The sequence below is a fragment of the Perca fluviatilis genome, chromosome 16, assembly GCF_010015445.1.
Source record: "Perca fluviatilis chromosome 16, GENO_Pfluv_1.0, whole genome shotgun sequence".
Taxonomy (NCBI): domain Eukaryota; kingdom Metazoa; phylum Chordata; class Actinopteri; order Perciformes; family Percidae; genus Perca; species Perca fluviatilis.
Genome location: NC_053127.1, coordinates 6,830,432 through 6,856,948, shown reverse-complemented (window position 1 = coordinate 6,856,948; position 26,517 = coordinate 6,830,432). Strand labels below are relative to the sequence as shown.

Here is a 26,517-nt window from a genome sequence, read left to right as displayed (position 1 = left end):
CCGAAAGCGGACCAAACGAGCGTACCGTGACCTCCTTGATGAGATGGCCTCGGTACGCTTTCAATCCAGCTCTGGAGCGGTTCGTTTGTGGTGAGAACGTAATCCGACCTCGAAACCGCACCAACTGTATATACTCCGCCAGTCGGAGCTAAACGGCTCCTGTAGTCAGGTGTGCTTAGCAGTCTGCACAAGAACTGTCTGTGACAAACTGTAGCCGCTCGCAGTGTTTCTCTCACAGAAATAGACTGCGTTCACTCGTGATTTCCGTGGTCAAACCAGCCGAAGTCTCGGTGAGCAGAGCAGACGTAAACGTCGCTGGTGAAATGATGTCCGATTATTTAAATGAAAAGAGCTGGTTTGACCATGGAGATGCAAGAAATATGCACTAGTCACTTTCTTGATCCGGCCCCAGACGCATCTGACCAATAAGCGGAGAGAATGTTCTTGCGTGGTTTGTAATGACGCATTTTGGTGCGCTTGGAATTTTCAGTGTCAAACGAAATCGCAAACATTTTATGTCTTTTTTTTCAGCATGCTTGCGAGTGATGGCACTGTATGTCAATGAGTTCTAAGTTATACAGAGCTGTGATTATTTTCATACTGCAGTCAATTAATATGTTGATTATTTTCTCAATTAATGGATTAGTTGTTTGGTCTATGTCAGAATGTCAGAAAATGTTGAAAAATGACAATCAGCGTTTTCCTTTCTGTATGCTTTCCTTAGAATTTAAAGTGAAACATTTGTAATTAACATTAAAATGCTGTTTTATTCTTATGGTGCGTTCTTTTTGTCCACTGAAGTCGATCTACCAGTCGTTTTCCGGAGTTACAAACCGGAAGTTGCAAAAAGAATACCCCCGAGGTCGTATATATACGACTCGTCAAGTCGTCTGAACTCAGAGGACCCCGAGCTCACTTTCAAAGATGGCTACGTCGTGCATCACACGTAGTAAACATTGTGGTTTTCTACAATTTTAAGCACTTTTGTCTTTGTTGTAACCAAATGAAGAAGTCGTACACATAGCGCTGTATACTGCTACCTATAGGCATGTCACTACAGTCTTATTAGGAGTTAAACATAGCGCGTATACTGCTACCTATAGGCATGTCTCTACAGTCTTATTAGGAGTTAAACATAGCGCTGTATACTGCTACCTATAGGCATGTTTCTACAGTCTTATTAGGAGTTAAATACCGCCTGATTAGTTATTTTGTAGCTTGTGCAGCTGGAATTGGCTAGAGACGCTCGGTTGCTATATGACAACAATGGCTTTAAGCCGAGTCTTGAGCAGAAAGCAGAGCAGTAGCCTATCCGTCCGAGTTATTGTACAAATTTGTTGCAGACTTTGCATTCTTTAAGACTGTTTTGGAAGGAGAGTATTTGTGGGCGGGGCCAGAGTGGTTCATTTTACATGAGAGTAGAGCGCAAACAGTTCTGTTGTCTAACGTCCTCCTATTCTCTGTAACAATCGTTCGTACCATGCTAAACACCCTTTCTCAACTTGCATTGCTATAGGGAATGCATAGTAAAGCCTTCATAAGTTTTGGCAGCGCACCGTCTCTGTCGTAGCGTCCATCATCCATCTGTTTTTTTTCCCCGCGTTGTCACTCATCATCTGACCTCACACACTAACCTCGCGACAACTGCCACCTACAGTACCTGTAGTAGGCTACTGCAGGTGGCAGTTATCGCGAGGCTAGTGACAGAGCTCAGATTGGGAATGTTTTTTTTACTCCGCTCGGGCCCGGGGTATTATTATTTTTTAATAACGCAGGTTAAAATACGGGAGATTTACGGGAAAATACTAATACGGGAGGACGGCGGGAAAGAAGAGTAAAATACGGGACTTTCCCGGCCAAAACGGGATACTTGACAGGTATGCGTAAGACACGTTTCTGGTGTGCAAAGACATAGAAAACGCCCCGCTCATGCCACGCAGGCATTGTGTAACCGACCTAAGCGCGTCTAAATATGACGCCAAAGAGCTAGACTCTAAAGGAGACGTTTTGCATCAGTAACAAATGCCGATGGCACCTGACCAAGGGTCTCTTTTTGACGCTCTGGGAGTGAAAATGTGTCGACTAAAGGGACCGGGAATCCAATAAAACTCATTTGGAGCTCAAAATAGGTCAACATCCATGATGTCTATATAATTTCAGTTTGGACTGAACCTCTTTTCATTCATTGTATTCAACTCACGAGCTGACTGATGGCGGCTTTGACTCCTCTGCACTTTAAACGTGGTTTCCGGTAAACATCTGTGGTATTTACCGCACACTGCGCTCATCCACAGCATCATCATTATAGGTGCTCGGCTGTTGTTGTCCAATTTCTCTGATGCATACTGAACACTCATTGATATGCAAGGCCCTGCGTTGTTTGGAAGTCTGGGACTATTTAGAACAGCAATTTTTATGGTAAGTGCCAATCGGTCATGCTGTACTCTCAGGGATGTGACGGAGTAAAAAAAAAAAAAAATAGAAAAGAAAAGGACAGATAAGTATACAGTACAGAGAGGGAAAAACAGAGAAATGAGAGACAAAAGTGGAAGAGACAGAGAGAGATAAACAGAGAGAGAGAAAGAAAGAACTTGCAGAATGAAATAAATAAATAAAACCCAAATGGGATGAGAGGAGAGAGCGGGTGACCATGGGAGGAGAAACCACGAGACAAAATGAAAGAGACAAAGAGGGAGATATAGAGATCGAGGTAGAGGAGAGAAAGAGAAATCTGTTTGTTCCGGAGAAAAGTGGAGAAACAAAGAAACCATAACCTTGAAGCTGAAACACTGTGGTCCAGGTTAAATGCTGAAAACGCCAGCAGTGACACAAGAAAGGGTGTGTTCACTTTTTCACCTAAAACCAGAATCTTTTGTCTGCAGGTATCAGAGTTCTGCCTTTTTGTACGTACATCCACTATCCACCCAGCCAACTAGAGCTGTCAATCTTCCTCTAGAATACCATTCAAATTTCATTTTTTTTTTTTTTTTATAATTTATTTAATGCTCAAATGCAGCCTGTTATTAATATGTACTACACTCCTCAGGCGTATGCATTGCCAAGGCCACTATAAGCATGTGATTGTTATACGTTCTGTCCACTAGAGGGACTTCTAACTTTAACCTGGCCTTGAAGGGGACCTACGTCACGCCATTTCTGGCACGCCGCTTTGTTTACATTTATTTTCCACCACGAGCACACAGCGACAAACACAGATCAACAGAGACATCTGTAATGAAACATGATCTAACAAGTGTAGTGAAGAGGTTCTGTTGTAAAGGCTAACGGTGCTCGGTTAGCACAATGATATCATGTTAGAAAACACAGCCGAAACGATTTGTCATAAACTAAGTAACATAGTGTTAGCCACGATGCTAACGGCATTAATAACTAAGCCAAACGGTGCTGTCACTACTATTTTAGTGATTTATGAGCAACCTGTTTCTTGCAGATTGTCACGTTACTGAGAATACAGCTGTTAGAAGGTAATATATGAAGTCAGAAATAACAGCTGTAGGGCAGCTAACATAAACTTTAGCTGTCTCCATGAAGTTCCCGGCTAAGCTAACATAATAACATACAAATAACATACTATAACTCACGACGCAGTTAGGAAACCAGAACGAGCTAACTAATGTTAACATAAGCATTTTGGCTCAGTGGATGTCGATTTTATAGTCGTGTTAGAACTATTTCCCATCCTTCTTCCGATTTCCAGCCGCAGCCTGTCACTCCCCCTGTACTAACATTGCTCGGTACGTAACGTTAGCTCCGTGATGTTGTACTAACATTACTCTGTACGTAACGTTGGCTCACAATGCCTTGTGTTTCTCACTCCCGTAACTTATTGTTCATGAGACATGACATGAGAAGAGGTAGATTAGCTAATGTTAGCCAACCTATTTATGAAAAAAATAAAAATAAATCACAGTAGTAATTTGGCAATGGCTTCAATGTAACGGACATTCATTAATATAAAAATACTTTAAGTTAAAAAAAATAAATCCAAACCTCTCTATTTAGAACCTGAAGGTAACGAAAAAATTAAAATCGGCAGAGAAAACGTAACCGTTGGGTTACCCCCTCATATCACCTGTCCGAGAGGACAAACTAACCCCGAACAACACTCGTCTGCTCCTACAGGGTAACTGCTACTAACATTACAAACACTTGAAACCCCTCTTCATTACACACTGTTGCTGTAATCAGCCTCAAAGTCATGTAAACAGCAAGTTAAAGTCAAAATGCAGTTTAGAAACAGTGTCGCTTCAGTTTGAGGTTCCAAAAACGTTTTCCGTCATCGGACTTTGTCGTCAGTGTGCAGAACGTTGCATCTCAACTGTTATCTAAAGCAATAAAGACCGACACCAAAAAAAAACAAAAAAACTTGGTGGTTGTTGAGACATTTCACTCAAAAGGGCTCTATGGCCTACCCGGCGCAGCGCAAAGCCCGACACAAGTGTCTTTGCTAGTTTAAGACCGACTCAGTTGTCAGTTTCCCGTCCAGCGCCCACATCGTTTAAATAGCAAATACACCTGCGCCCATCTGTGCGCCCGTGGGCGTGCTGGTCTTACAGGGAGGTGTGTTCAGGTGCATTCTGGGCGTATTGCTATCTTGAGTCAGCGGGAAGTGATCACACCATTGACCAACAAAAACCTGGTCTAAAGTCAGAAGCAAATGCTTTTCATTGTTATTTTAACAGCAAATTTGTCAAATGTGCCTCAGCTTATGCACAGCGCGCACACTATGCTTGTTACACACAGGGAAGCGCTGCAGCAGACACAAATAAAAATAATTATAAAAATATTATATAAAATATTACAGTGCAAAGAAATCCTCCATCATAACAGCAATGCTCCAAGGTCCAAACACGCCTGGCTTTTAAAGGGAATGGGAGATGATCTCTGATTTGTTTATTGCAGGTTACGCCCAAAACACACCTATGAATTAATGAAGACACTAAGTACAACCCTTTTGAACCATGCGCCCGGACCCTTTTTTTCCTTGGATTCGTACACGCCCTGAACGCACCTGCGCCATGCACTTCACGCCGTGCGCTTAGATCGTTAAAATAGTGCCCAAAAACTCAAATACGAACGTTGTGGTGGCGCCAGAGGAACTTTCCAGCTAAATTCAGCCCATTTAGAATTTTAACTTGCAAATCACCAAATCATTGCTGACTGTGTACTTGGCAGTAAGTATGTATTGAGGGTAAATCTTTCACTCCCAATATTTCTGTTACGTAAATCATAGAGGAAATGTTTTTATAGCATTCTGAACAAAAACGGACTGCTGCTCAAACTTGGACCCAAGTCTTGACTTCCTGTTCACACTGCGAGCAACCCCATCATTTACCATTAAAACCAGCAGAACAAGCCCATTTCCATCCAACACATTTATCTCTGTGTGGCAACCAATCAGATCTTTTCTGTTGAGCTAACAATTTTGTCGGGAGAGTCAAAAAAAAATTAGTAAGCATACGAGAAGTTGTTTGCAGTGATTACATCTACATTGTGAGGATCTGAGAGGCTGATGGAGGCCTTTGAGGGATATTTTTTTTTTGTTAAATACATGATTTTTATGTTTCAAATGTGCATTTCCAATCACAGAAGTCACACTGTGCACAATCAGCGAGGTGATAAAAAAGCTATTTCCCTGAAAATAAAGCAGAGGAAATGAAATGAAACCCCAGAATGACTGTGTTAGCGTTTGGGGGCGGCAGTGAGAAAAAAGTAAAAAAAACAAAAAGTTTCCAACTTTCAGTATTGATTGGCTTCTTTTTTTTGTATTGTTTGTAACCGGCACGCTGTCTGTTTAAAACGAGCTGACCACTGATTGACGAAGGGGAGTCTAATTATATTTGTCTCCGTTTGGCCGAGGTCTGAGGAGGCTGTAATGATGGGAAAAGACAGCGGGCTCTGCCAGTCCGTCACAGCGAATAAGAACTTTCCCTCCTAATTGACCTGCCTGATGACTGGTTCTCACTTCAAAATAAAAAAATAAATAAAAAATATGGATGGAGCCCAAGGTGTCCAGTCAGTTTTACAGACAGCGCGCATTAAACCACATAGATACAGTATATCACGGATATAATTGTGGCATCGCTTGTGCTCGTTTTATTTTTAAATTCACTCTGCTTTCGAGGGGTTTAGGCGCTATTTACCCTGCAGCGAAATAGCCACACAACGGTGGGGGGGTCATAATTTCCATGGAAATGACTTTGCAGCAACCATGCCAAGCGGATGTGGGAAGAGGTTGGCTCGACACAACTCCATTCCTGCTCCAAAGTCTAATCCTCAAATTATCACTCACTCAGCAAATCCGCCCCCCTCTCCTCTTCGCTCCTTTCCCTGCATCACTTTTCACCTCCTCTCCTCACTCATCCACCTTTTTTTTTTTTTACCTTCAGGCACCCCCCTGCAGCTCTATCTATCCATCTGCCTGCAGGAGGGTGGGGGAAAATAAGAGAAACGCCGCATGGAAGACGACCGTATCTGGAAAATAAATCCCCACAGTTGTTATATTGGAAGCCAGTATGACTCAAATCTAAACCAGTCACCTCCAATGAATACCAAAGGCTTAAAAACAGGCAAAAAAAAAAAATAAGCAAACTTATCTAATGGGGTGAAGGAAAGAGTCTGAAAAAACTGTGGCGATGCGCAACAAAAAAGGACCCATTGCCATATATAGTGAAAGACTACAAACGGCGAGATGAACTTTTGAACAAAAGTGGCTCTATAGAGCAATGTTTTCAAGAGCACACATGTCTGTGCTGCTTGCGTCACGTGTTCAACCATTACTGCGCTAGTAAAGAAGGAGAGGAAGAAGAGAGGAGAACGCATGTTAATATTTCAGGTTTTTAAATACTAAACACAAAGGCTCTGCGGATGTTTTCCTGAGGTTGAAAATACATTTTACGTGTTTTTCTTTAAAAAGGTACAGCGCGACAATTTGCAAAATACGCGTATTCTAATTTTTGAGTTTGGGCTCCTGCACGCTGGCTGCGTGGCGTGTCCGTTTTTATTTCGGCTCCCATGTTAACCGGTTAGAGCTTGCACACTGCCTGCGTGACACGCCACGTCTCAGGCGCGAGCCGCGCCGAAAACGCGCGCCTGCTAGAAATAGAACCGTCTCCTATTTTTCACGCGACACACAATGAAGCGTTTCCAGGCAAAATAGAATAGGAAAAGATGTGTATATGTCACTTTGACATGAATACATTTAATAAATGACATTTTGACGTTTGAAAGTCTGTAGGTTTTGACATAAATGCAGATATAAATGTCATTTAAAAATATATTCTGTAGCCTAATTTAGATGAGAAGATTTGAACCATTCTCAGACACGACAGTGGTATCAATCTTCTCATGGAACAAAAGGCAAGAAAACAAATCAGAGTATTTCCCAAAATGTCAAAACTTGTTCCGTTAAAGCTGCATAAACAGATTTTTTTCTAGCCAATTGGAGGTGTAAACCTGGGAAACCTATACACTATCCACTACAACAGAGATCTTCAACAGGGGGTCCGGGGCCCCTAGGGGGTCCTCAGAGTCAAAGCAGGAGGAGGGGGCCACCAAATTATTGCTAATTTTTTGAAAGTTTTTCATATACTTCAATACTTTGTACATATATAGCGTGAGACAGGTGCGTCGGAGGGGGGGGGATAAGTAAGTCCAAAGTTGCAACGAAACTCCTGCACACTGTCTGACTCCTTTCTTTGCTTTTTTAAAAAATGAAAATGTCTTAACATGAATCCAATAAAGCAAATACAAATCACAAAACAGACTGATGATAAGCTTACTTGCCTATGGGTAAGGTAGACATCCACAGATACAGTTAATCCTAAGGATTCACTGTGCCACGTAAAAAGACATGATTTATAAAATCATACCAACTATTATTTTCATAGCTTAGTATTTTATGCACTAAAATGGTATGTGTAAAGGCTCTAGGCTGCCCAAACGTTATTGTAGGCAACTTCATTTTATACAATATATGTAGTAAGTAGGGGGTCCCTGCTCCATCTCTCTTTCAGTTAAGGGGTCCTTGGCTAACGTTGACACTATAACATTAAAACCTTATAAATCTATTCTATTGTGACTATTATCGCCACTGTTCATCACACCCCCAACCGGCCCCGTCAGACACCGCCTACCAAGAGCCTGGGTCTGCCGAGGTTTCTTCCTAAAAGGGAGTTTTTCCTCGCCACTGTCGCAACAGCCACTGCTAATGCTTGCTCTTAGGGGAATTACTGGAATTGTTGGGGCTTTGTAAATTATAGAGTGTGGTCTAGACCTACTCTATCTGTAAAGTGTCTCTAACTGTTGTTATGATTTGATACTATATAAATAAATAAAATTGATATATATATATATATATATATATATATAATAAAATTGAATTGAAATTGAATAAAGCTGTTATGGCTAAAGCGTTAGCAATCAATTAGCAACCAGAAGCAAGTTGAATCAACAACCTCAGGACAGTCTGACACTGCTGGTCTCCGTGGTAACACCGCCATTTGGGTCCCACGTCAAGAAGCAAAAAATGCTGCTGGGATTCTCAGTAGCACAAAAAAAGAAAAGGTCTGATGAGTCATTCCTCACAATTTTCCAGACTCGGGTGGTTTTATGGGTGCAGAAAACTGAAGTATGAGTCCTGAAGGCATGTTGCCAGCTGTTAAATATAGTGCCGTCTATGGGCAGCCATACTGACTAAAAGCTGTTCTGAAGATGAACGGTGTCCTTGAACAGAGTCACGCCGTCTAAGGTGCTGCTTATATCTCTGCAGAGAGGTGTGGGATGCTCTGGCTTGATGTTTGTAGAGACAAACTGCAACAAAGTCAGTTATTTCTAATCCGCAGACAATCGTGTGCCTACAATACTCAAAGATGAAGCGCATAAATTACTGGCGCTGTGCACTTAACAAAGCTGACTAACCCTACTGCTACTGTAGCAGAAGTCACCACGACAGACTGCAGTAAAAACGGCACATCTGTTATACAATACCGGTTTCATTACCAGTATAATATCGAATATGATATGAATAAGTTAAAAAAAGAAGCCAGTAGGCTCAACCAGCAGCCTGCGTAAGAACACCAGAAGCATTTGGGCAACAAATACATACATAATATAAATCTAAGCTCTTCTAAGACCACCTTTGTCGAGTCCAAGACAAGTCCAAGACAAGGACTAGTCGATACCAAGTCAAGACCGAGTCTTAAGAGGTTAGAGTCCAAGACAAGATCGAGTCCAAAAAGGTTCGGGTCCGAGTCAAGACCGAGTCCAGGACAGAAAAAAATAATGGCCAGGATTTTCATTTCATTTTATATAAAAGGTTTTTCGTGTATTTGTATTTTTTGTCTGTGATTGCTGTCAGTTGTTTGTTTTTTGCTACTATTGTTTTTCAGGCTATGTCTACATTTCTTTAAGTCTTGGTTAAAATTAAACTCAATATTAAACATAATGTGAAATAAAGTCTTCTGGTCCTGTAAACTGGTGAGCACTGAGCACTCCAATTCAAGCGCTGCGTATAAAAAATTGCAAAAAAAGTACATCTGGACTGGTGGTGAGAGTCAACACATTCTCATAAACGGGCTCGTATGATATCATACGGAAACTTATGCACAATAATTTGTATGATATATGAAATTACAACGCCCGCCAGCCAGTCACGTGACAGTAAAGTTTAGCTGCCTTTTGTAGCGGTCTTTAGTAAATTAAGCCCACAAAAGGTGACTGAGCCGGGTTCGGAGCACCTTAAGGTGACGGTCATTTCAGCGGCTGTTGCAGTTGAGTTTAGCCAACAAAAAAAAACTGGTTACACGTGGAACACCCGTTTCGGAAACTGTCTTGGAACACCTGTTTCCTTGGTGTAAGTCTAGTGGTCTTTAGTAGTCTTTAGTAACCAACTTTAGATTAGTTCTTCTACTGGAGCTAAAAACACTTGTGTGCACGGAGATTGCTTTTGGCTCAAAACAGCGCTTAAAAACCAAAACTTAGCGATGTAAATGTAGCCTCAGTAAACCCTGACAGGGAGCTTTATAATTTTTTGTTGTTGTTACACAGCATTAACACTATTCTTAAAGCAAAGAGTTTGTTTAAAATGTATATAAAAAAAAATGATAATTCACCTATTCAGTCTATTTTTAACTAAAAGGCCCTATTTCAATCGTGCATTTTGTTTTTTTCAACAGTAACAATGACGATATGAATTTTTAAAAGTATCTCTCGTGGTATGGTTACATTATTAAGAAGTGCTTGCATAATGCATTTCGGGGAACAAAACATGAGGGGCTGTGACGCACAGGATTAATGAGCTCCGGTAATCTGACGTCTCCCTCAACATCAGAGTTAGAACGTACCAGTCTGCTGCGTGTAGAGGAGGACATGTGCGGTTATTTTGTAGCAGCCTGGCGTCATTTGTACGTGATTTAATCAAAGACACTGAACGGCCGTGTGTAATGACTGCGCACCACCGCGACATTTCAAATCAGAAGGAATTTAAGGAAGTAATGAACAGAAAGAGAAGCTTTTCATACAGTGTAAAGCAAAAACACCTCACAATGGAACTAGAGAAAAAGGGTTTCACCAGTCAGTATGATTTACTCTAATCCATCCTGTAGTTGAGACATTTTACACTAAAATGGTGGACCAGCCAACGCACCGACAGACCGACATTGCCTTCCCTAGAACCACGCTGCTAAAAAGCCTAAAAATTATGACAATTGGAAGAAAAAAAGTTCAAAAGTTCAACAATGGAAGCATCCGGGCACAATTTTGGTAGGGGTAGACCGATTATCGTCTCCGGCCACTTATCGGGCCATTTTTTTTTGGGCAGTTTGCAGATTATCTGTGTCAGTGTTTATTTTGCCTGATAACTGATAAAGTTAATGAATTAAAAAGTGTTCTACTTTGGCTCGGCTCCAGCTCTGTGTCTGTCCCTCTGCTCCGGTTTCACTCACCACTGAGTCTGACTTAATGTTATTGTTATAAATACACAATCTGTGGTACAGATGCAATGCAGTTTTTGGCACACAACCAGCAACTCATCTGAGGTTTCTCCCTATTTTACCTCTTTACTTTCTTTTTTTTGGCCTTTATTTTTAAGAAGACACGAAAGGGGAAAGAGAGGGGGAAATGACATGCAGCAAAGGGCCGCAGGTCGGAGTCGAACACGGGGACGCTGCATCGACGAGTAAACCTCTATGTATGGGCGCGCCCTCTACCAGGTGAGCCACCCAGGCACCCCATTTTCTCTTTGTTTTTTATTTGTGAAAAAAAAGCATTTCCTTAGTCTAGTTTACTGTGAAGTATGTTGATCAGCATATGTTTGCAGCAGGAAACAACAGTCGGACTTGGGGTGCACATGAGATTGTGTATGCCTGACTCTAGTAAGAGGGAACAGCAGACAGTTGGCAGCTACATGCAAACCGACAGTAAAAAGCCCATAAGGAGACAGAGAGTCGGGGCCATTGGAGGTCACCGGATATTTGGAGCTCTGTCGCTTGCTTCCCAATATAACCGTGTGTGGAGCGACAGCTGCTGTGTGTCCTGAAGAAGGTGGGCCGTACCACATGCCTGAGTCACGGTGGGGGGGGGGGGAGTTTGCCAGTGGCAGAGTCTACTTCAGACAAATGTGATCGATGCATAAACAAGTGCAGAGACTGAAAAACGGCCGCTGGCTGTCGGTAAGACACTGCCGTTGCTGCTGACTTCCTTTAAAGTGCTCATATTATGTTTTTTGGCTTTCCCCCTTTCCTTTATTGTGTTATATATCTTTTTTGTGCACGTTATAGGTTTACAAAGTGAAAAAGCCCAAAGTCCCCCCCAAAGGGACTTACCATCTCCAACAGAAAACACTGTTCACAAACCGCTCCAAACAGCTCTGTTGTACAGTCCCTCCAGAAAAACTCCGCGTTTTTCTGTGATTGTTGGGGGCAAAAATCCTTGATTATGCGCCACGTTTTCTTAAAAAATGCGATGGAATATGCGGGAACTTGCAAAAGTTGCGGGAACTTGCAAAAACTGCGGTTTGATGAAAAAGAGAAAAAAAAGTGATTGCCCCAACACCCTGCTTTTCGATGATGTTCACTCTCACGTAATTACATCACTTCATAACGTTCCCATGGCAACAGGGGGAAATGGCTGCTCTTGTGTGAAGTAAACAAACATTTTTCAACTTTCTGCTAAGATATATGGTTCTTTTTTGCAACGAAAATGCGGGGATTATGAAATCATGCAAGCCCTGCATATTTTGCGCGGAAATCGTCAATTTATGCGCCGAAAGTGAGCCCCCCCGCATAAATATGCGGACTTTGGCTGATTATGCATTGAATTATGCGACCACATAATCACGTTTTTCTGGAGGGACTGATTGTAGTCCAGCCTTTACTTCAGAGACAAACACGCGTCACTTTGTAATACACGTTATAATGCTCGCCTAGCTGCTAGCGTGGCACGCCCTCATGCTCTGCTTCTGACTGGCTAGTAGTCCTTACCTAGGTACTGTCAGGGCACGCCCTCATACTCTGCTTCTGACTGGCTAGTAGTCCTTACCTAGGTACTGTCAGGGCACGCCCTCATACTCTGCTTCTGACTGGCTAGTAGTCCTTACCAAGGTACTGTCAGGGCACGCCCTCATACTCTGCTTCTGACTGGCTAGCTGTGGGCGCGGCCTAAACGCACCTGCGCCACGCACTTCTCGCCGTGCGCTTAGATCGTTAAAATAGGGCCCTATAAAACAAAGAGTTAATTTTACCCATTGGGCGACACAGAGACACAAGCTAAATAAGACCCCCCCTCACCAAACAGAGGACGCACGCCCCTTCACCATGACGGAGTCCCTCCCAGCCAGAGCAGACCCAGAGTCAGTGTTGAGGCATGTGTCGGACCCCGACAGTAGGCTGCAGTCTGTCCACACTCCGCCGCTTGTAGCTTATTTATAGCAGCTTGTTCCCCAGAGGAACAAAGTAATTGAAACCAAATGTGTTGCCGGGACTGATATGCCCGTCCACCCTTCTCCTCCCTCTCTCTATATAAACAACAATTGTAGAAAAGAGTGGGAGAGAGATTTAGAGCAAGCAGCCTTGGAAATCACATTTCTTGCAATTTAATTTTTTGGAAAGGAAAAGAAAAAGTTCCCGAGCTTCATTTTCCTCCCTAACTTCTTCACAAGTCCACAACAAATAAATGAATCCAACTGCTTCAGTCTCATTTTTAAAGTGGTTACAATGTTGTTTTCCCCCGGGCCGACGAGCACAAATTGGGGGGATAAAAAACATAAAAAAACTTTTGCAAACTAAGAATAAGTACCACAGCTTTGATTTGGGCCACTCTTTTTTTTGAAGGAATAAAGTAGCAGAAGTCCAGGCTCGGCCCGCCCACCACAGCCATGCTTACTGAGCAGTCCAAACAAGGCAGAGAAAACAAACTTACCATGCTTTCTTTTCTTCTTTTTCTCTCCCTGTTTTCCTCCTAATTCCCCCTCTGTCCCTTAGTTCTGGGCTCCCGGTGAGCTCTGCTCAGAGTCGACGCGCGTCAGGCGGATAGAAATAGGACTGAGTTGCTGCTAAGAAGCTGCGTGAGGCCTTCACTGACCAAAAGTCAAAGTCAGGCAGCCACCTCTCTCTTTCTCTCCCCCCTCCCCGCTGCCTTGCGCTCGTGTCAGCTTTTCCAATAACAAACTGCTCCCCCCCCGCCTCTTTTGGCCAAGTCCCTGTTTCCTGGACGCTTAGTGGACTCCTGTGACCCGCCTGTCTCCCTCTTCTTTTTTATTTTTTTTCCCTGTTTTTTGAAGGCTCGACTGTGGACAGCCTTGTTGCTCCAGCCCCTCTCGTCTCTCGGAGTTGTAGCCCTGCCTTCCTGCCTAAATTTAGAACCATAGACACATGTGGGCCTCTGGTTTGAAGTTTAAAGAGGCGGGGACTGGAACAAGTACGCATGTGGGGCGTGTTTGGATGGCTTTCCCCCAAATATGCAGGGTTTTCCATCCAATTATACTGGAAGGGTTAGGCGCAGCACCCAAGCCGTTTTGGGCACAACCCAAGCCGAATGAATGTAAAATCAACGTCAGCATCAAAACTAACTGAATGAATTGTCTCAGATCTGATGATTGGAGTTGGTCCCCAGTGGACGTCTTTAGCAACTTTTGTCTTTTGAGCTTTTTGAGTGTTATATTCATTATCTGCTCTAGCTTTTCTAATGTTTTAGAGACCAAAAAGTTTTTATTTTTTCAAACCTAGGGCCAACATTAGCCTGGTCCTACCAGACTCTGGTACACTAGCCTGGTCCTACCAGACTCTGGTCCATTTCATTAGTCCAGAGAGTCTGGCCTCTCTCCATGGACAAGTGTTAACTTCCTTGAAGGCGGGTACTCTGTTGAAGTTTAAAACTATTGGATCTGCCCAGAGCCACTCTGGATCTGCCATCACCAATCGCTAACGTTTGGTCATGACGTATGTCAACAACAACTATCGGCTTAGCATCGCTAGCGTTCGCCTTAGCCAACGCCATGGGCAGGAGGGCTTCTGGATATTCGGCAGCGTTGCCACAACGCACCGAATGGCTTCACCCGCATCTTTCTTACGGAACTACAACTCAAACTAGCGCACGACCCACGACCTCAACGTCATCGTTGTCAGCCACTCCCTCTGTTCGCTGATTGGACCGGTAAAGATTTGGCCGGATATGGAACCGGATTAGAACGCAAATTTCGGTTCCTCATTTTGGGTCCACTTAATGTGTCGACTGAAATATTTTTCCCTCTGTTGCTCCGAAACGGACGTAAAGATATCACAATTTCTCTGTAGTCTACCGTTAGCTAGCTATCGTAAATGTAGGCTACTTTTAAAATGCCATATTTTCCCTCTGGGCTCACCAAAACGGACGTAAAAGCATATTAACCATCCACTGCACGTGATTGCTAGTAAACATATTACATCTTTGATGTCATTTTTCCGTTTCTCAAGAATCGGTTTAGGAATCAGAATCGTTTTAAAAGTACCGGTTCGCTAGCCGGGTCCTACCAGACTCTGGTACACTAGCCGGGTCCTACCAGACTCTGGTCCATTTCATTTGTCCAGAGAGTCTGGTCTCTCTCCATTGACAAGTGTTAACTTCCTTGAAGGCGGGTACTTCAGGGTGTTGAAGTTTAAAACTATTGGATCTGCCCAGAGCCACTCTGGTAGCCTGGCTGCGCCCTCCTACGTACTGTCTGGTAGGACGAGGCTAACAAGAGGGGAGACGACAACAACTATTGGCTTAGCCAACTCCTTCACCACTAACGGAGCGAGCTGGAAAATCATCATGGCCCCCCCCAACACAACTCAGCAAAGATTGTTCTTGCTCGGGCTTTAACTTCTGGATGTTCGGCAGCGTTGCCACAACGGACCGAATGGCTTCGCTCGCGTCTTTCTCCGCCGCCATTACGGAACTACAACTCTAGCGCACGACCTCAACGTCATCGTTCTCCGCCACTCCCTCTGTTCGCTGATTGGACCGCCAAATATTTGGCCGGAGAAAACCCAAGACTATACCGCAAACCCAGACGATGTACTGAAGGGAAATGAAAATTGAGCAGAAGTACGTAGGAGGGCGGAGCCAGGCTACCGGTTCGGCATTGGAATCGTAACAATCCAAACGATACCCAACCCTAGTGTTGAGTGTTGTATTAATTCATGTACAATTTTGCGGTCACTTGCTTTTCTTTAGCAACATGTTTTGGATGGAAACATGGTGGCAGTATGTGAGAGCATGCATGTGTGAGTGCACGTGCTCAGGACAGAGAGAAAGAAGCAATTTAAAGAATGCAAATTCCTCTCCTCCACTTGAATGTTGTGCGGCCTGACAGCGAGGGAGGGGGGGGGGGGAAAGCCTCACAAAGCTTCTCCTACAAAGCTCCACTTTCTTTTCTCTCTCTCTCTCTCTCTCTCTCTCCGCTCCCCTCCTCTCCTCTCCTCCTCCCTCTCTTCACAGCCACACTGATCCCATTCTCCCTGCCTGCTTGTTTGTGGTGAGACTGATTTCGTAGGTTAGGGGAATACTTCATGCTTTGATGTTACATCCAGCAGTTTCACAAGCGCTGCGCCTTTGATAAGAAAAAGCAAGGTGCTTTATTACTAAAAGAGGTTAAAAAATCCTCTTATGTGCCCATAAAAACAGGTTAAGCTGCTGATATGTCCGCGCCCCCCCAAATTCAACCAACACTTGGTTTTTTTTAAGCCACGTAATTTCAACAATTTTTTTTTGTTCTTCTCCCTATGAGCCATGATGGAAATGCGGCCACTCTCTCAACTAGCAGCGGTAGCTACAAGAAAAAGAAAATGAACAAAAAAGAATAATAGCAATCATTGTCTAACAGGCGAGGCGAGTCCTGAATCTCAAGGGGGCAGCCGGGACGAAGGCTGCAGACGCCGGAGGGGGGGGAGGAGAGACTCTCTGTTTGCCGTGGCTGCGGCTGAGGCTCCATTTGATGATGTATTAATCAATAAATGAAAGGGGAAATCCCTAATAGGCCTCTGGTAAAAGGGAGGAGGAACACGGCGAGGCTCCGTCTCATGATGAAGACGTAGTGTAGGCAAATACACACGGGGGAGGCGAAGAGGCGGGAGAGCTCGTACACGGACAGATTTTTAAACTGTTGAAAAGAAGATGGAGGATATAGCAAGGAGTTTGAGTTCGAGAACGCGTCAGTTAGGCAGAGTGGATGTCGGGGGCAGAGAGAAAAAGACTCATTGTTGGAGTTAAGTGCCAGTGGGCGGAGCATTGATACAAGTCTAAAAACATCTAAGAAACCGCTAGTTTCCATTTTTTTTCCCCTTCACTTTCACAAAGTTGTGTGGTTCTTGACTGTTTTTTTTCAGTAAAATGAAATCTGTTTCACACTATGAACATGGCTGACCAGACAGTTATCTTATGATCAAGGGGGTAAGTGTCTCTCCACAACACGTAGCTCCTATGGCGCCATTTTTGATGCTACCAAGCCATCACCCCCCTATAGCATCCCATTGACTCCCATTCATTTTGGCGCCACTTTGACAGCGAATAACTTTACAACTGAAGCGTTTAAAGACTCTATTTGTTCGTTGTTTATTTCTAAAGAAACACGGCAATGTATAAAAGGCTCCATTACCTTGTATCTCACGTTATGGCTCCGTAGCAGACGCTTTTATAAAAATAGGCTAACGATTGTGTCATAACCACGAGACTTACTGTCACACAGTATAGAAATTACCGTACAGTAGAGGAGAAGCTCACAGGCAGTTTGGACTCACATTAGCTGTTTAAGTTTAATTACTAATGTTAACTAGCATTTTAGTTAGCAATAATTAGCCTGTGTCCATGTTATCTCCTTACATATACCTACACTCTCTGTCTCTGTAAGATTGGGAATGATTGAGATTTCTCTTGGCACAGCTACCAGAAGACTTACAACTTTCAGACAGGTTGCTCACGTCACATCTACGTCGTCTCTCTCAGTTGGAGGCTGCTCAGTAACACTCAGCGCTCACCAGAAATCTGACTTCTAATATCCTTCACTGGTCTCCGTCCAGAGCAACGGGATCTGGTGGTCCAGTTTATATACTGTCTATGGTTATGACAAACAGACTTGTAACTTCTAACAGAAAATGTGTACCTTCTGGGAGATTGGAACCTCTACACAACTTACTGTACATTCCCACTTGGTCACTGCAGTATGTAAAAAGTTCTTACTTTCTCATTACTAGGGATAGACCGATGATCGGCCCTGGCTGGTTATCGGGCCGTTTTTTCAGATTATCTGTATCGGCGTATTTGCCTGATAACTGATAAAGTTAATGAATTAGAAAGTGTACTACTTTGGCTCGGCTCCAGCTCTGTGTCTGTCCCTCTGCTCCGGTTTCACTCCCCACTGAGTCTGACTTAATGTGCCCCCGTCTCGCATTGCCAGACCTTCTGCCACAGCGCTGCAGAGGAGGAAGGTCTTATTGGCATTTCTTTAAACCAATCACAATCGACTTGGGCGGCACAATGTGCCGGACACAATGATGTTTTGGTGGAACATGTGTACGTTCAAAAGTTGTTTTAGTCGTGCAACAAAAAAACTCAGATTGGACAGTGTGCCAACACAAAGAATGTGGAAGGTGACGGACATCCTGCCGAAAACAAGGGACATCCAGCGGAACTTCCAGCAGCACCTAAACAATCCCGGAAGTATAGACTATTGCTCCCCACACACTATAGGAACCAAACTGTATAATCTATCATTACATGTCTGTTTTTTAATCTTTTAGTGTGGGCCAGGCATTACCCAAGGCAATGGTTTGTTTTCTGCAACTCTTAGACATTTTCAGAAACATGTCTTTAAGTGGAAAGCAAAGACACGGCTGCCATTTTGTGTTTTTGAATTTTGAAAAAACTGAATTTTATAAACTATATTTTAGTTTCATCATATACTATCATGTCCAACTATATGACATTGAAGAAATCTTCTGACTAATAAAGGACATATACTGAACGAATGCATCAATGGGGACTTTTTTGTTGTTGTCACTGAATGCTTCTATAATTTCCCAGCGTCCTCAGTGCTGCTGCTGACGCAGCTCTAAAACTTCAGCACTTGAAAGAAGGAGTCAATTCAGCTTTTTTGTTTTCTTCTCGGCGCGTCGAGTTCACTTCCCTGTTAATAAGTCATGTGGAAAGTTGCCTCGGCGGAAAACAAAGTCCCGATTGGGAAATCGTCACAAGTGGCCCCGGCTCACCTGGAGGTGTGGGCGGTGGAAAGTGAAGAAAAGGTGATGAATAGGCCTATTGTCAATGTCAGAGTTATTATCATATTATATTTTCTCTATTCTCTAAACCACTGACAAGTGATATCTCAATAAAGTTGACTTACTTAACCCTCCTGTTGTCCTTGGGTCAAATTTGACTCATCTTTTTAGTTTTTTGCATCAGAATTGTGGGTTTCTTTCAACCAAATTGCCCCCAAAAATCATGGATGGTTCCATATCACGCGCTTTGCAAGTTAAATGAATGATCGGTTGACTGAAAAATATAATGAAATAGTTTCAAAACAGTATCCTGACCAAATGTTGACATATTCTCGTCTGTGATAATCCATCAACATCCTCTGATCCCAACTATTAGTCAAAATAATAATTATTTTTTTAACTAAGAAATTAGGTCTAATTTCATATAAGTGAAATTAGACCATTAGAGTTTTATTGACCATGAATTCCAAGTGTAAAAGTTGTGTTAACAAGTTGGTGTTAGTGGTGCATGTAAGTGACAAAATGCGTCAAAAGCATTGAAAAAAGCACCAAAAACATGAGGAAAAGCGCCAAACAAGTTCGTGGTCGACGGGAAGACAACACAAGGGATTAATACTGTGGTAGTGAACCCTTTGTATGGCTGTTGCTACGTGCATTAGCTACAGGAAACAGAAGCCACATGAGGCCTTTTTTCCAGGAGTTGTCTGCCTATTATACTTTCTCAGTATTATTCTCAATATAATTCCTTCTCAGTATTTATTCTCGATATCTATTTTTAATGTCACGGTATAAAACCTACATTTTCCTTCTTCTCAGTTTTCATGGCTGCGTGCTCTCTTCTCCGGTTCTTCCTTGCCTTCCTTTTTGCCAGGAGGTACGTCTTTTTCCATCGGAGGAAGTGAACTCACTGAAATCACTGAGAAGCAATCTGAAATCACTAGCAGTCAATGAAACTGTCAGTCACCAACCGGCCCATTCAAAGCACGTATAGTCTAGATGTATTCCTTACTCGGTGATTCGCCTTCAATTTTCTCCAACACTGTGATTTTTTGGGCCCTAAAGAAAGTTACAGTCATTTATAGGGCTCAGAGGAGATTTTTGCTGTATCGCAGCTCGACAGAAGCCAGTCGTATCCATTCTTGAAAAAAACGCTGCTGTGTGCAACAAACGCATTTTACAGGAGTGCATCAGTAAAGTTTCTCCACATGCATTTTTAATAAGTAGCAATGGCCCTTCTCCTGGATGTGCAGTTTAAGCAGAAACTGCTCAGTAAGTCATCATAATAAGGTTTCTGCCATGAGCGCCCCAGCGAACAGTTGTACCCATACAACCGCGCTGACAAGAGGTGAACGGGGCCTTTTAATGGGCCAAGCCGGGAATGGACTCAACTCTATCGTTAAAATATATACGATGACCTGTCTCATGTGTAGTTGGGTAATCTGTAAACATACAGTAAGATGGGTGAGCCATTTTAAAAGCAGCTATACATATTGGCCTGTTTCCCATTAAATTCTCACTAGCAGCAAAGCTACAACGAGCGCAGAGACGTTTCACTGCTGCAGAATCCGAGCTGTAGAAGTAATAGGCTCGTTCGAGATGAGCTGCACCACGCCTGTAAAGTGGACGGGAGCAGGCTCAGCTTTAGTCTCTCGGACTTCTAAACATCACCATCAGCCACGCAACGTGTTCTGTACAGAATCAGCTTTTAAATCAGCCAAATAGCAGTTCAAATCCCTCCAATTCGAAAACAATAGAAAGTTGATATAAAACGTCATCATGTCGAGTCGATTCTGAACCAATCAGCTGTTGGATCCATAGACCGTATATAAGAATGGACCAACAGATTCTGTTGCTCTGGACGGAGACCAGTGAAGGATATTAGAAGCACTTTTCCGGTGATCTCTTGCTTTACTGCGCAGCCTCCAACTGAGAGAGACAACGTAAATGTGACGTGAGCAACCTGTCTGAAAGTGTGAAGTCTTCTGGTAGCTGTGCCAAGAGAAATCTCAATCATTCCCAATCTTACAGAGACGGAGAGCGTAGGTATATGTAAGGAGATAACATAAGCACAGGCTAATTATTGCTAACTAAAATGCTAGTTAACATTAGTAATTAAACCTAAACAGCTAATGTAAGTCAAAACTGCCTGCGAGCTTCTCCTGTACTATACGGTAATTCCTCTACTGTGCGACAGTAAGTCACTTGGTTATGACCCAATCGTTAGCCTATTTTTACAAAACCGTCTGCTACGGAGCCATAACGTGAGATACAAGGTAATGGAGCCTTTTATACGTTGTCGTGTTTCTTTAGAAATAAACAACGGACAAATAGAGTCTTTAAACTCTGTGTGGATTGTTGGATTGGTGGTGCCAGGCGTTTCCCAGCATGCCCCTGGGTCCGCGCAGGTCTTGCAGTCGGTGTGAAGCAACTGCGCTGCCTGCGTCTCAAACCTGCGGCCGCCTCGATAGTGTGAGGTCATCGTTGCCCATGCGTGCATGACTTCAGAGCGAGTCGGGATCAAGTCGGTCGGGATTAAGTCGGTCGATTTTTTCCGATTGATGTCGATAGGGGATATTTCTAGTCTAGCTAGATGTCTGGATTTACCCTGCAGAGATCTGAGTAGCAGTTAACCATAGTCCTCACAAATCCACCGGAGTTTAGAATTCCAACACAAGGAAAGCGGAAGGAAACGGACATAAATGCATCCGGCGGATTTTCCTGCAGCACCGGAGAAATCCCGGAAGTGGAACGTCAAGGATATAGACTATATGTGACCTAACTTTACTCCAACGATGTTTGTCATGGGAAGTGAGGCCCCCCCGTGTGTAGAAAAGTACCATAAGTGGCGGCTGCCTTGTCTTTTTTCATATTGCTATATATATATATATATATATATATAAGAAACATATACAAGAAACAAATATATCGCAATGTAAGTTTTTTCCAATATCGTGCAGCCCTACTAACTGACCTGTAAAGACAGCAGCTCTCCAAGGCCTCAAAGTTTGAGAGTCTGGGGAAGTTCTTTTTTGACATTCAGGGGCAAAGAGGGGAGAGTGGAATTAAAAGAGACAAGGTGCACATAGTGACAAGCCCGGCAGGTTAATGATCACAGTGCCACCGCCAGGCTCCCGCCATCTGGTTGGCTTGTAAGAGAAGCTGTTCCTGCTCAACACAAATGAAGCTATGTGGAGGGGAGGGTAGAAGGGTCAGTTGGTGACACGGCGCTAGGAATCTGGTAGAGAATGGCGATTAATTGTGCGAGCGGGTGTGTGGAACAGTACGCTTGCTGACATGTGACGCTAACAAGGACGGTGGCATCTTGTGCCTCGCCGGGAGCAGAGCCTGCCAGCATGACAGACAGCGGGTCTTTTGCAGGGTCGTCTTATTGGTAACCAAGACTCCATTAAAAGTGAAAGAGTTACAGTCTGAGACACAGAGTTCACCTTTTGGGGAATGTCACAAAAGAAGATAACAAGAACTGATTATTTGACAGCAGGTGGGACTCGCACTCGTCATTTTTTCCTGTAAACGGTGACACCCCCATTTGTTGTAAGTACATGGATACAGACATTCCGTGATGTATGCTGCATGTTCACCTCCTGTTGTCTCCTACAACCTCTGTCACAATGTAGAAAAGAACGGAAGAGGCGAGAATTTGTTACAGGAGGGTCTTTTTAAACCTCTTGCAGGGTTTTTTACGCCACTGGAAGGTTTGGGTGCCGCACCCGAGTCTAAAAAGTCTTTCAGTTACTTTCATTCGGCTTAGGTGCTGCCCAAAACGGCTCGGGAGCTGCACCTAAACCCAACGAAATTAACTAAAAGACTTTTTCCATGTCCAATGATTGTAGTTGGAGTTGAAGTTTTGTCTGGCAATTTATGAACTCCTCCAGCTTTACCAGCGTTTAAGACACAGATATGGTGATAACAACGGTCCAAAATGAAGTGTAAAAGAGACGCAAAACTACCACAAAGGGACACAAACCGACAACAAAGAGACGCCAAATGACCACAGGGACCCAAAACAACTCCAAAGAAAAACAAAAACTACCTAAAAAAGAGACAATGCAAAGACGCAAAACCCCACAATGAGACATAAAATGTATTGGGGGAATTGAAAAATGCCACATTTTCTTGAGGGAGGATGCAAAAACCGTCCGCCAAATACGCGCACATAAGTCTTCCACAAAGCCAGGGAAAACCCTGCTCTTTGGTAAGACACCTACTTTATACTAGTCCATGTAACGCTCAACATTTCATTACCTCCAACATCCCCAATTCAACTCCCTATAACACCCTATTCAACACAGGAAAAATGCCAAACGTAAAAATAAAAACATTTCCATTTGCGAGAGACTGTAAGATGTGGTTGAAAGCTCTGCAAAAAGCCCGTACCTTGAGTTAACTTTGACATAGAATTTTGTCAAACTTCGTTGACCAATAGGACATTCCATTTACACCACTCCTACACGTCTGGCATCAACCTAGAGTCACTGGGACATTAATCAGACTAATTATTTTAAATCAGCGCTGGAGATTTGACTCTTTTTGTATTTCTGTATTCTAAAAGGAGATCTTCAAAGCCTCTGGAGAAGTAGCCGCGTCATTTTCTTAGCCTCTTTCAGACCAAGTAGTTACAGGAACGTAGTTATAGGAAAAGTCCACTTCTAAGCAGTTCTGCGAACTACTCTCCCCCAAAACCGGTTTTTCCATTTGCATTCGCAGAGGGCCAGAGGGACTATAGGAGGGGTAAGGGAGTGATGCAAGCACGGCAACGGTCTTTATAGTGTCAAAATCAGAAAACAAATACACCAAAAAAAAGTATGAACTAAATACTAAATGTATTTAATATATAATTAATATGTATAGAATATTTGTCATAATTTAAACAAACGAACCGTCAACGGTGAAATAAAAGAGACCTCCAGCTTACAGTGGGGTCTCTGAGCAGGACTGTCCGAGCGACGAGCTAGCGGCCGGGGCAGGCGCCTGCTGGCTGTCGCCTCACTTCATGGAGCTTCTCATCTCTGAAAAATTTGAAGCAAATTGTCAATTCGGCATCAATTTTCGCAAGAATGCCTATATTCGAAAGCTAAACAGTTCATTTCTCGCCTAAAATATTGTCAGAAGTGAATTTAGTGATGAATAAGATGGCGGGAACTGTTAAAATTGTCCCGTTGTTGGTCTGTCTGTGTACCGGAAACCCGACCCTCGTTGACCTAGGTTCCTATCCTGAAAAGGGAACAGCGAAAAGACCCTGCCCTGAAGTAGGAGCTGAAAGAGTTACTTTAACTGTGGCCAGAGGAACTTAAAAATCCCCAAATTGGTCCAGTTGGAAAAGGCGAAAAAAAGGGTTCTAGGAATTTTATGTTCTAGGAACTGCAAAAAATCCCTCCGGTCAGAAGGTGGCTAATGTCATTTCCACCATCAGTCCAGGGTTCAACAATAAGGGTTGCCCGATTGGCCCCGGGGCAAGTTAAACGCCACGTCGGGCAGGTAAATCTAACATAAATTATGTTATTGTTCTCTTGCCCCCGTTGGAAAATGCTTGTTGAATGATTTGAATGTGGCATTGGCCAATTAAGAATGGAGTTGGTGCTTAACGCTGACACTTTGTTGATGTTGTTTTTAGAAGTTTGACATATTTTTCTTTTACGTTTTTGATGCTTTTCGACAGGGTTTTTTTCCCGACGATTTTGATGGAGTTTTTCAAACTTTTTTAAAGACTTTTTTTTGTATAGGGTCGACTTATAATAGACTTTGGTATAGCAGAATTTAGTTTTTCACTTGCACGACAGTAAAAGTGAACAAAAAAGACCCTACGTTGAACACCGCAGTCGATCATGTTCTGTTTCAATCACTAGCTTTCCCTCCCTCACACACCAGCCTTCCTCGGGCTATTCCACCACACATTGTCGGAACGGAGACAGAAGAGAAACATATTGCTCCTATTATACACCTGCGTTTGGGTTTTCCTTAGAAAGCAGCAGTTGTGTTTCCATTGGAGCGCAGTGATGTAGATGATGGCTTTGGCAGGCGGCAGACAGGCCTGCTCTTCTGATGAGCGAACACTCGGCTGGAGGAGAATGGGACGAGAAGAGGCATGAAAAATGGTGCAGCGTTTAGCGTCGCTTGGCACCGCTGCCGCGGGTTCATTGAGTCGGAAGCACTGAGGCCGTCTTTGTGGGGTGTGACTGTCGCTGCCGGATGACAGATTGCATTCTGGGTCCTCCGAGAGAAGCGCAGAGGATGAGATAATGGTTAGGAAATAAAAGTCTCCCAAACTGTGGAAGCAGACAAAATACTGTGACATAAACTGCCAGTTTAAGGTAAAATATTCAGCTACACCACAAAAACTGCTACCAAAAGAAAAATGTCACATTCACCCATTTTCACCCTCACATAACTGAACATATTGTGCTTGAAAAGCCGTATTGATCTGTAGGCAAATGGCATTTTTGGCATGAAACATCGCTGCTTGGCACGTCCTGGAACAAGCTGACAATCTGGCCTTAAGAAGTCAATAAAATGGTTTCCGCGAGGGGCCAGACGGCGCTTACTCCCTCAGATTGGGACATTACGGGATTGCTGTTGATTCCCTCATCTAATTGTCTGGTCATCAGAGGGGATTTGGCAGTCGAGCTGAGCGGTACTTTCAAATCAACGCATTTTGATCTTAGGAGTCACAGAGGTAGCTATCTATTTGGACACTATTTTTATGGACACCCTGGCAGCCAATCAGAATGGAGTATTCGCCCAGACCATGGTATAAATAATAATATTGAATAATCGTGTTTTACAAAGAGAATAAAATTAGTCCTTAAAATATTTTTTTTCTGAACGCTTCTTCCTCGGGCTAAAGGCAAAGTAATTAAGTAGTAAAAAGTAGGCCTGGCTGTATTTGTACAGTACAAGATGTTGGGTTTGCCCTGTAGTAAGACAAACTGGTGAAGTGGTTAATCTCCTCACTATCACATATTGCCTCCAGTCATTTTCCTCCAATGACGATTGTAGCATCACAGGAAAACTGCCAGCAGCTCTGAGCCAATAATAGCTTAATATCAGTTGATCAAAATCTAGAGATTGGGGCTACTCTTGGCAATGTCATACACAAGGCAAATTAGCGCATTAGCATGCAAACTCCAAATCTTTATGAACCTTAGGGCTGCACGATGTGAGGGCAATGTGCAATAACGATATTACTTGTGATAAACAAACCGATATTAAAGTGTTCTCGGTTCTGCGTTTCCGCTGCGGTCAGTATTCTGGTAAAACACAACAAATTGCTTGTTGAACTTAAAACAAATAAAAGGACATAATTTCATACATAGATCTATCATTCTTTTATTAAACAAATTAAACATTGAGTTAAATATAACAAGGCACCACTAAAAAGATAATGACAGTTACACTTAATGTTTTCTACTGATATTTTCTTTCAACAAAAATCTCTGTGTCTGAGTATATATATATATATATATATATATATATATATATATATACACTCTTGACTGGGTAAATAAGGGTTGCAATCATTTAGCAAAGGTTAAGTAAGGAGCAAAAGCAGAACAGCTTTTATGGATCTGCAGCGCAACACATCAAGCCGCTCCACCACGGGCAAACGAGAACGAGAGATTACAAAGAGAATGGAGGAACTTCTCAATCTAAAATCTCCTAGACCAAGACTGCATTTACATTGCTATGTTTTGGTTTAAAAAAAAGAAAGTATCTTTTGCTACGTTTTAACTTTGCGTTCCCCCTACTCTGG

At 43.0% G+C, this 26,517-nt stretch overlaps 1 protein-coding gene across 6 annotated transcripts in view; it reads right to left on the bottom strand.

Annotated features, from left to right (window-relative positions):
• Nucleotides 1–26,517, bottom strand: part of sgcd (sarcoglycan, delta (dystrophin-associated glycoprotein)) — a 383,518-nt gene that overhangs the window by 180,434 nt on the left and 176,567 nt on the right. Inside the window, exon 1 of one of the 6 annotated variants that reach the window (XM_039778322.1) lies at nucleotides 13,438–13,671. The exons of the other annotated variants lie outside the window; for them this stretch is intronic. Within the exon in view, the coding sequence (XP_039634256.1) occupies nucleotides 13,438–13,440 (3 nt within the window). The 5' untranslated portion in view covers nucleotides 13,441–13,671. Of the gene's footprint in view, nucleotides 1–13,437; nucleotides 13,672–26,517 lie in introns of those variants that run through there. 6 annotated transcript variants of the gene reach the window in all.